This window comes from Gekko japonicus, unplaced genomic scaffold, assembly GCF_001447785.1.
Source record: "Gekko japonicus isolate JY-2015 unplaced genomic scaffold, Gekko_japonicus_V1.1 scaffold295, whole genome shotgun sequence".
Lineage (NCBI taxonomy): Eukaryota > Metazoa > Chordata > Lepidosauria > Squamata > Gekkonidae > Gekko > Gekko japonicus.
In genome coordinates, this window is record NW_015164191.1 from 1002608 (window position 1) to 1012275 (window position 9668).

Genomic DNA, 9668 nt, shown 5'->3' on the forward strand with positions numbered 1-9668 from the left:
CAGCAGGACTGCACAGTTAGCTTTATTACCCACTTTCTAAAATATCATTCTTTTTTGTGGAGACAAACACTGTTCTGATCTGCATAAGCACCAACACCTAACCAGCATGTAGGCCGGATTAACAGCCCAATAAGGTACCATTGTAACACAGCACCTATCACAGGGCTATTCTGTCTTCACTCAAGTAGTTTAGGAATCCCACTTCCTCCCACATTATCAAGTGAAACTGAGTGTAACTCATGCAAAATCACCCAGGGAACTCCACGACAATGTGGAGATTTGCACACATGAACACATGAAGCTGCCTTGTACTGAATCAGACCTTTGGTCCATGGAAGTCGGTATTTTCCACTCAGACTGGCAGTGGCTCCCCAGGGCCTCAGGCAGAGGAAGGTCTTTCAACATTGCTTTCTGCCCCTTCCTTTTAACTGGAGATGCCGGGAACCAAACCTGGGATCTTCTGCAGGCCAAGCAGATGCTCTGCCACTGAGCCATGGCCCCTCCCTCTATCGCTCCAGAGCAACCCGCTAAACCATGTACCACCCGGGCTCCTTGACGGAGGAGTTACACTTCCCTCTCCCAGCCCCCCATGTGTGAAAGTGATGCCATCTGCACCCCAGGAAACTGAGATCTAGCTCTTTAAATACTTGCTATCATTTACATTGCCTGTGGGAATTCACACACGAAGAGGACTGGACCAGGACCTCGATGCTTAGCAGGCAATTTTGCTACGGTGATGTGCAAACTCTTCTAGGCATTCATGGTACAACCCCAAAACACGGTACATTCCAGGGGTCAGCAACCTACAGCTCTGGAGTCAAATGTGGGTCAGTAAAGAACTCAATACGGTTCTTTGCGAAAGAAAACAAGATCTTTAACTTAAGGTCTATTAAAGGAGTAGGTGGGATGATAGGATAACCAGGTGTGTGAAGGGAATGCCAGGGAAAGGTTTTTATGGGATGAAAAGTGTTTCTTTAAGATTCTTTACAGGAAGGGAAATGATAAGCTGCCGGTGGTTCAAGGGCACACCATGAACGGATTTATGTCCCCACACTAAAACGATAGCGCCAGATGCTCCTGCCTATATGTATTACCTATCATGAGACCTTGTAGCATGCCAATTCCTAATAAATTACTAGCAACCACCAGTGTCTGGGCTGCAGGAACTTTGTGGATTCTTAATCTACTAGGGAAAAGGCCCATTGTGGAAATAAATACAACGACCTCTAGAAAGAAGCTCTGGGCAGGTGCCCCGGCCTTGGACACTCTGTGTCAATTTGCTGTGGCGACCTCAGCAGGGTATAATGACACTGAGTCCACCATTTTCTCCAGAGGAACTGATCTCGGCTACCTAAAGAACAGTTGTAATTTTGAGTGATCTCCAGTCCTCACCTGGAGATTGGCAACGATGGTTCCCCAGAAGGGAATGGTTGGTTTGGAGGGTGGAGTCTATGGCTTTGTACCTGTCCGAGGTCCCACGCCTCCTGAAACTTCACCCTCTCCAGGCTCCATCCCTCACATCTCCAGGAATTTCCCACCTGGAGTTGGCAACCCTATCTCCTGCCCAGCCAATCATCAACCTACCTTTCTTTCCCCTTCACTCTTCAGCTTTCCACCCCCCACACACCTGCAGCCTCTCCCGTGCTCTGAAGCCCTGACTGCTACGTCACATTGGCTGTCATACGGGGGCCACCTCAGCAGCATATAAGGATACAGAGCCCACCATTTTCTCCAGGGGAACTGATCACTGCCGTCTGGAAAGCAGTTGTAATTCTGAGTGATCTCCAGCCCTCACCTGGAGATTGGACACATTTTACCTCAGAACAGCAATGTTTAGAATGTTAGAGGCAAAAGCCAATCAAGTCGCATATGCAAAAGATTCTGAGTGACACACCAGGGCGCCAACCAATTCCAGAGCGTGTGGAATGTTCTAGAGAAGTGCCACCACCATTCGGCTTTTATATATAAGGGAGATGTGTCAACCATCAGTAATGCTGATTTATTACAGTTGCAAATGATACCAACAGGCTTCTTTACACTGGGTCTTTGCTGACCTCTTGGACGCCTTCAGACACACTGAATAATGCACTTTCAATCCACTCATAATGCACTTTCGTGATTGTTTGCAAGTCGATTTGCCATTTCAAGTTGCACGTTCAAAGTAATGCACTTTAAATCCACTGTCAATGCACTTTAGCAATTGTTTGTAAGTGGATTTCGCCATGTAAAATCCAGTTGCAAAGTGGACTGAAAGTGCATTATTCAGTGAAAGTGAAGCTGTCCCAGCACAGTAAAACCCAGTTGCAAAGTGCATTGAAGGTGGACTGAAAGTGCATCCGTCAGTGTATGCAAAACTAAATTTACTCTGAACACGGATGTTGTTTCACTTTTTAATTAGAAAAGTTGCCAACCCTGGCATATTTTATAATGATTTTTAAAAAGCTTGGAAATAGGCAATCCCATAGAGCATTGTGCTTAGGAGCAACAACGGTTTGTCTGAAAGTTTTGAACACGTGGAGATTTCCAGTGTGTGAAAAGCCACTTGCATTTGAAAACGTGCCCCAAAGAACGTTTGAAGTGCTTTTACCTTTCTGTTGGCCTAAGACATTTGTGTATCTAGAACATTTCCATTCAGCCCTTTCTCCAAGTTGCTCAGGGCAGCATGCACGGGTCTCCCTTCATCACTGTATTCTCACAACAACCCTGTGATGCAGCAACAACGGTTTGTCTGAAAGTTTTGAACGCGTGGAGATTTCCAGTGTGTGAAGAAAAGCCACTTGCATTTGAAAACGCACCCCAAAGAACGTTTGAAGTGCTTTTACCTTTCTGTTGGCCTAAGACATTTGTGTATCTAGAACATTTCCATTAAGCCCTTTCTCCAAGTTGCTCAGGGCAGCATGCACGGGTCTCCCTTCATCACTGTATTCTCACAACAACCCTGTGATGCAGGAAAGGTCGAAACTGTGCGATTAGCCTAAGGTGAGCTATAAGAAGAGTAGTTTTTTATACCTCGCTTTTTTCTACCTTAAGGAGTCTCAAAGCAGCTGACAATCGCCTTCCCTTCCTCTCCCCACAACAGGCACCTTGTGAGGCAGGTGGGGCTGAGAGAGTTCTGAGAGACCTGTGACTGGCCCAAGGTCACCCAGGTAGCTTAATGTGGGGGAGGGCTGGGGAATCAAACCCAGTTCTCGCTCTGTGTTGGGCACTGTGTGTGTGTGTGTGGGGGGGAGTAGGACTGTAGTCAAACACGCTCTAACCACTATACCAAGCCTTACTTTCTATGCCACCCCCCCCAGCTGTGATGCACACAGCCACTTGACTCAGGGGCACTGATAATACTTCAGACTTCCTAGTATTGGGTAACAGTGGGGAGTCTCCCTGCACAGAGAAATCCAGCACCTCAGCTAGTTCTCTGTGGACAGAAAGAGGTTCCCCCTCCCCCAAAAAAGGGGAACTATCCAAACTTAACAGAACATTCAGTTCAACAGTGATTTCGATGGACTTACAGGGATGTTTAGGATGCAGGCAGTGTTCCCTCTAAGCTGAGTTAGTGTGAGCTAGCTCACCGTTTTCTAGCCTCCGGCTCACACTTTTTTCCTTAGCTCAGGATGGATGGCTCCAGAGCAAACGAATTTGTGCAGCAGCCAAATCGCTCGCTCACAACTTTAATGCCACCGGCTCACAAGGTGGAATTTTTGCTCACAAGACTCCACAGCTTAGAGGGAGCATTGGATGCAGGGTGTAGAAATTCGTGGAGATCAGGGGGTGGAGCCTGGAGAGGGGGGTGTCTGGGGAGAGGAGGGACCTCAGCGGGGTCTAATGCCACGGAGTCCACCCTCCAAAGCAGCCACTTCCTCCAGGGGAACAGGTCTCTGCAGTCTGGAAATCAACTGTTGCCGCCTGTAGGTTGGCAACCCTACTAGGACAACAGTGTATAATTTCCCCCACCGGAAGCCTCAAGCACAAGAAGCCATGAAAAGCTCTGCCAACTCTGGCTTGGCAAATTCCTGGAGATTTCCAGGAAGATCCTGGGGAAGGAGGAGTTGGGGAGGAGGAGGAGGAGTCCCACAGAGATACAATTCCTGAAGTTGCCATTTCCTCCAGGGAAATTGTTTTCTGTAGCCTGGATGTCAGCCCCAATTCCAGGAGAACTCCAGGCAACACCTGGAGAATGGCAACCATAGCCATAGCACACAATTATGCAGGGAGGGGGTGGCTCCTAAGGAAAGCACGTCACACACACACACACACACACAAACACAGGCTTTTCCCAGACTTTGGATTTTGATGGAAAACTATCCACGAGTCATAATACAGTTTTCCAAATATAAATAGGCAGGTTGGTGCACCGGAAGGATGTTACCGAGAGGCAGGCTCCTCTTTATAACAAGGGGGTGTGTGTCCTGGGCCGTGTTTGACCTGCCTCCTGGAAGGTGGCCAGGATCTGTCCAGCAGGGCTCCGGCAACTTGGAACAAATTCAGGAGGCAAAGCTTTCTAAGCCACAGTAGCTTCCATGGCCAAGGAAGGAAGAAAAGCTTTGTCTCTGTTCTTCCTCTTGCCAGGAGCTAGGTTTACCAACCTCCAGGTAGGGGCTGGAGATGTTCTGAAATTACAACTCCTCTCCAGACAACAGAGATCAATTCCCCTGGGGAGGGGAGGCTGCTTTGGGGGGTGGTCTCTACAGCATGATGTGCTGCAGAGGTCCCTCTCCAGACCCTGCCCCTTCCCAGGACTCTAAGCCTCCACGAATTCCCCAGCCTAGGCTTGGCAACCCTACCAGCACTTCAGGTCTTCATGACTAACTGGGTGGGCTGGAAGGAACTGTTCAGCCTCTTTCCAAGTGAGTCTCTTACCCACAGCCTGCAGAAATGCTACGCTGCAACCACTTAAATTGCAATATTCAATTGTTTCTAAAATACGTAAGCAGTAATTTGAACTTCGGTGGAGCTGCGATGTGGAGTTAGGATGACACGGAACACCACTGATTTAGAATCTAGATCCATGTCATCCTGATTTTTCTGAAGTCCAAGGAGGGAGGCATTAGTCCACTGTTGAACATTTACGCTACCTACCCGTTATAACTTCTGCACGCCTACTAGGTACCGTTAGAATGACGGCCTTCCACAGTCAGGATGGTTAGAATTTTACAGAAACCACAGAACACCTTTTTTAAGGGAGGAAATGCCTCTTGCAATTTTATATAGATCTCAGAACAAATAGTAATAATAATACACAGCATACACTGTTTAAGAGAAGAAAATCATGTTTACCAACTGGGATTTCACACTACATTAAAATCCTTATTCATTTAGGACCAGTACTATTTGCATTATTTGCTTTAGACAGGTATCATATCATTTTAGCAAAATATAATTCTCAATATTTAAATCGCTATTACACTGGATAGAAAGCACTTGGGGTAAGGCATGTTTTTTTGTTTTGCTTTTGGTATTCTGGCTACTCCATTTCATATTTTTTAAAAAGACATGACTTAAACGAGTGCCACTAGCCCAAAGAAGAGACAAAAATACCCATTTTAAATGCATGAATTATAAATCAAATTACCTCCAGTTCTGCCCTAACCTAATCTTCTTCCTCTAAGTGTCACTTTTTGTTAAAATCAATTTCAGATCCTGAGTATCGCTCTGCTCACCTAATTGATAGCAACACACATCCATGATAAGCATAAAATGAAATTGTTTCTGGGATACAACTCAATAGTGGGTTGAGAAACAGTTCACACTGACCTTGCATGGGAAGATGGGAACGTCGTCCCCCCCCCCTTGCACACACAAACCCCTACTTACATTAAAAGAAAAAATCTACAGGATTCAGAACTGCAGTCTTCTTAAGCTCAACAGCTGCCATTTATTGGGTATCTTCCTCCTCCACCCCCACTTTCTGTCCTCAGGATATTTTCTGCTAGAAAGACGCCCAACCATTACGGTGGGCATTAAAGGAAGGCTTTAAAAAAAACAAAACAGAAGGAATCTATCTCCCTGTAATTTTTGTGCATGTAACTGTAATGTACACAAAAGACCATTCTAGGGATTGCCAACTCCAGGTCAGGGAATTCCTGGAGATTTTAGAGGATGGAAACTGGGGGACTGTGGGATTTGGGGAGGGGAGGGACTTCAGCAGGTTATAATGCCCTAGCGTCCACCTTCCAAAGCAGCCATTTTCTCCAGGGCAACTGAGCTGTGTAGTCTGTAATTCCAAGAGATTAAAATCAACAATAGGAACTGTGTATTGATCTCTTCATCTAATGGAGTTTGTGAATGCCTTAAACAAATTGTGATCCTTTATCAATTTTGTTCACACTGTAACTGATAAATTTATTTGTACTTGCAATTTATTTGTACTTGTTTTTCTTGTTTTTTTCTTTCCTCCTGGAGGTTGGCAACCCAAGGCCATCCCAATCCTTAAGGTGTCCAGGTCAACAAAGAGGCTGAGGGCAGAATTCTGCCTTTGCTGCCACGTGGCTCCCAAATGCCACACCCTGCTGTACCCCAGATGAATGAATGAATGGCAGCCACGCCTCTGCCCAGGAGAGAGGGGAAGGACCACCAGCCACGGAGACGGGCCAGGGCTGACCCTGTCCCCTGCCTCCAACAGCTTCCAGTCACTGAGAATCCAGACCGCTCCTATCGGTACATCCCTGCCCTGGGTTCTGGTTCTCAGTCCCATGCAAGTGTGAGGAGAGGAAGGTTGGGAAGTAGCTTTCGCACCCAGATCCCCACATCTGTTTACTCAGGTGTAAATCTCACAGTGAAGCATGATCCCAAATAAGCAGGCACAGGATTACAGAGATAGGTAGGTGGACAGAGAACAGTAAAAAAACAGAACTGAAACCCATTTCAGATCTCTTTTCAATGAACCAAGGACAACTTCCATGAGCATAAAACGAATCGGTGTCACTTGGGGTACCCTCGGATCATTCCCTTGTGGCTCAGTACAACATAGGAAAAGCAGTGCAAGGCTGGGGGGGAATAAAACATACAATATTTGTCCACAGCCTCCCCTGAAATACATTGCAGTAAATGATCCTCCAACATTTACTATGGATCCAAAAAACCAAATGAGCACCAGCCAATTTCTCCTCTCCATCAGGGCCACAAAAACTTAATTTGCAGAAGAGGGTGGTGGGATTCTGGATTGTGACACCTCATTATTTTTTTTGGGGGGGGGGGTCAGAGTTTTGAATCCCCTCTCTTGCATACTAGGGATATTCTTCCTGGTGTATAAATGTACTACGTGCAGGGATAATTCATTCATACCCCCCCACACACACCCCCGGGAAGGAGAAGCATTCCAAAATAAGATCACCCCATACTCCTGCTCAGAAGTGGTGCAGTCCAGAATTCATCGCACCCCCGACCTTTCTTCATAATATATAGACGGACTTTGACATGCATCCCCATGAAACACCTTTGTTGTCAGTGACACTCATTAAGTTCTCTCTTCCTTCGGAGAGTTGGGGACCAAGTTGGTGGGCCACAATCCACACAACCCAGTTTATCTAGAACAATCCCATTAAAAACACTGGACTATAGTGGGACCTTGAGGTGATAACCTCAAAAAACTTTTTGTTGTTTTTTTTTGGGGGGGGGGGTCACCTTGAAGTACAACAAATTATGAACTTCCTTAACGTAAGCCCAAGCTAACGTATAGCATTGTACCTTGACAGGAGAGAATACCTCTAAAAATAAAGGAGACAATTCGGCCTTTTGATTTCAAGCACACTCAGATTCCACCAATTTCAACTGGAGAGTTTACTATACACTGAAATCCCAGCACCATTATTATAATTTGGGGCTCCAAAGTGCTAAATTCTGGAAGGATTGCATCTATTTTACAGCCTTCGCTTCCAAAGCAAGAGGCATAATTTAAGGCACAGTGTGACCCCTGTGATCTTTTTTTAGACAAATTAAAAATCATTTGAAGGCAGATTCACACCCTTGCATAACACCCAATTTCTCTGCATTTGATTGTGGAATGTCTGCCAAAATCTCCAACCCTGGGAACAGAGTGATGTGCAAACAGTCACACATGCGGGTCACCCCTGGATCCAGTTCCCTAGCAGAGGTCATGCATGCGTGAACCATTTCTAAACCTTTTCCTACCTATCAAAAGATGACAGCAGACCAACCAGAAATATGATTTTGTCAACTGGTGGCATAATGTATCTTCTCGTAATTAGTTTCCGTCTCCTACACTGCAACTACGGATAGAAGGCACAATCCAGACACAACGAGGCACTGTCAAATCCCATCGATTTAAATGGGAGGGTTAAGATTGTGCTTGAATCATTCCTGCAAGCTATCAAAGGGACTTCATGGGACTTAACGATGGCTGCATTCGGCCATGCTTGCTAATTTAACTCAACCATTTTTTTTAAGCCAAATGTTGTTATCTATCAGGGGAAATTACGAGGCAGGTCCCAAGAGAGACTGCTCTGTGTCCAAAATAAATATCTAATGGGCACGTATATTTTAATAGGTCATTTGTAATATTAAAAGTATACATTTTGTAATGGAGTTCCCTCTATGCACAAATGGGAAGCTATGTGCGCTGCAAGTTTTCTTCCGCTCAAACCTCAAATGTGTGTGTGTGTGTGTGTATGCGAAAGTGAACAATGCCTGCCATCTCCACTTCGCAACAAGTGGCAGAAGGTCTTCATACCACCTTTCATCTCTCCACGGAACATTCTAGGTGAAAAATCCTTTCCTGATGAACACATGAAGCTGCTTCATACCGAGGTTGGGACTGTCTACTCAAGACTGGCGGCAGCTCTCCAGGGTCTCAGGTGGAGGTCTTTCACATCACCTACCCACCTGATCCTTTTTTAACTGGAGATGCCAGGGATTGAACTGGGGACCTTCCACGTGCCAAGCGGAGGGCTCTTCCGCTGTGCCACAGCGCCTCCCCTAATATATTTGCAAGGGTGCCTCCACGCAAATGAAGCTGCCTTATGCTGAATCAGACCTTTGGTCCATTGAGCTCCATATGATCTACTCTGGACTGGCAGGGTCCCAGATCTCATCTGCTACTTGATGCTTTTAACTTTCACATCACCTGCTACTTGATGTTTTTAGGTGGAGATGCTGGAGATTGAAACTGGGACCTTCTGCCTGCCCAGCAGATGCTGTACCACTAAGCCACAAACCTAACACGGTGGTTCTAGATCCCACAACTATTTCAAAGTGCAGTAACGCTTTATTGCTACAGGGTTTTTTGTTTCTGTTTTTATTGTTTCTAGGAGCAGCCCTCCTCCTGGTTGGGAATCGACAGAGAGAAGAAGAGGCCTCAAGGCGGGGTGCTGTTAGGCCCCCGGTACCCCCGTGGTCTCTGCGAACACACAAAAAGCACCCCTAAAAGATTCCTACCTGAATTATGGACATCCTGCTGGGGGGAGCCTCCGTGACGTTAGTCCCTTGCCCCGTGAAGCTGGTGTGGCAGCCCACGTGGCCCTGTGGCACAGTCAGGTTGTTGGAGGCGGGCTTCAGGTACATCACCTCGGACCGGGGCGAGCTGAGGGGCAGGCGGGTCTGGTAGTCAAAGTACATGGGCGAGGTGGCCAGGGAGGGGCTGCTGACCACGTTCATGACGTTGAGGGGCCCCCGGCTGTCCTCCCCCTCGCTGGGCACGAGCATGATGTCGTTCTTGC

The 9668-nt window shown here is 46.6% G+C and overlaps 1 protein-coding gene across 1 annotated transcript in view; it reads right to left on the reverse strand.

The window, feature by feature from the left end:
* PCDH17 (protocadherin 17) overlaps positions 1-9668 on the reverse strand; it is a 256247-nt gene that overhangs the window by 244275 nt on the left and 2304 nt on the right. The window contains exon 2 of the mRNA XM_015408292.1: positions 9388-9663. Coding sequence (XP_015263778.1) covers positions 9388-9663 — 276 coding nt within the window. The remainder of the gene's footprint in view (positions 1-9387; positions 9664-9668) is intronic.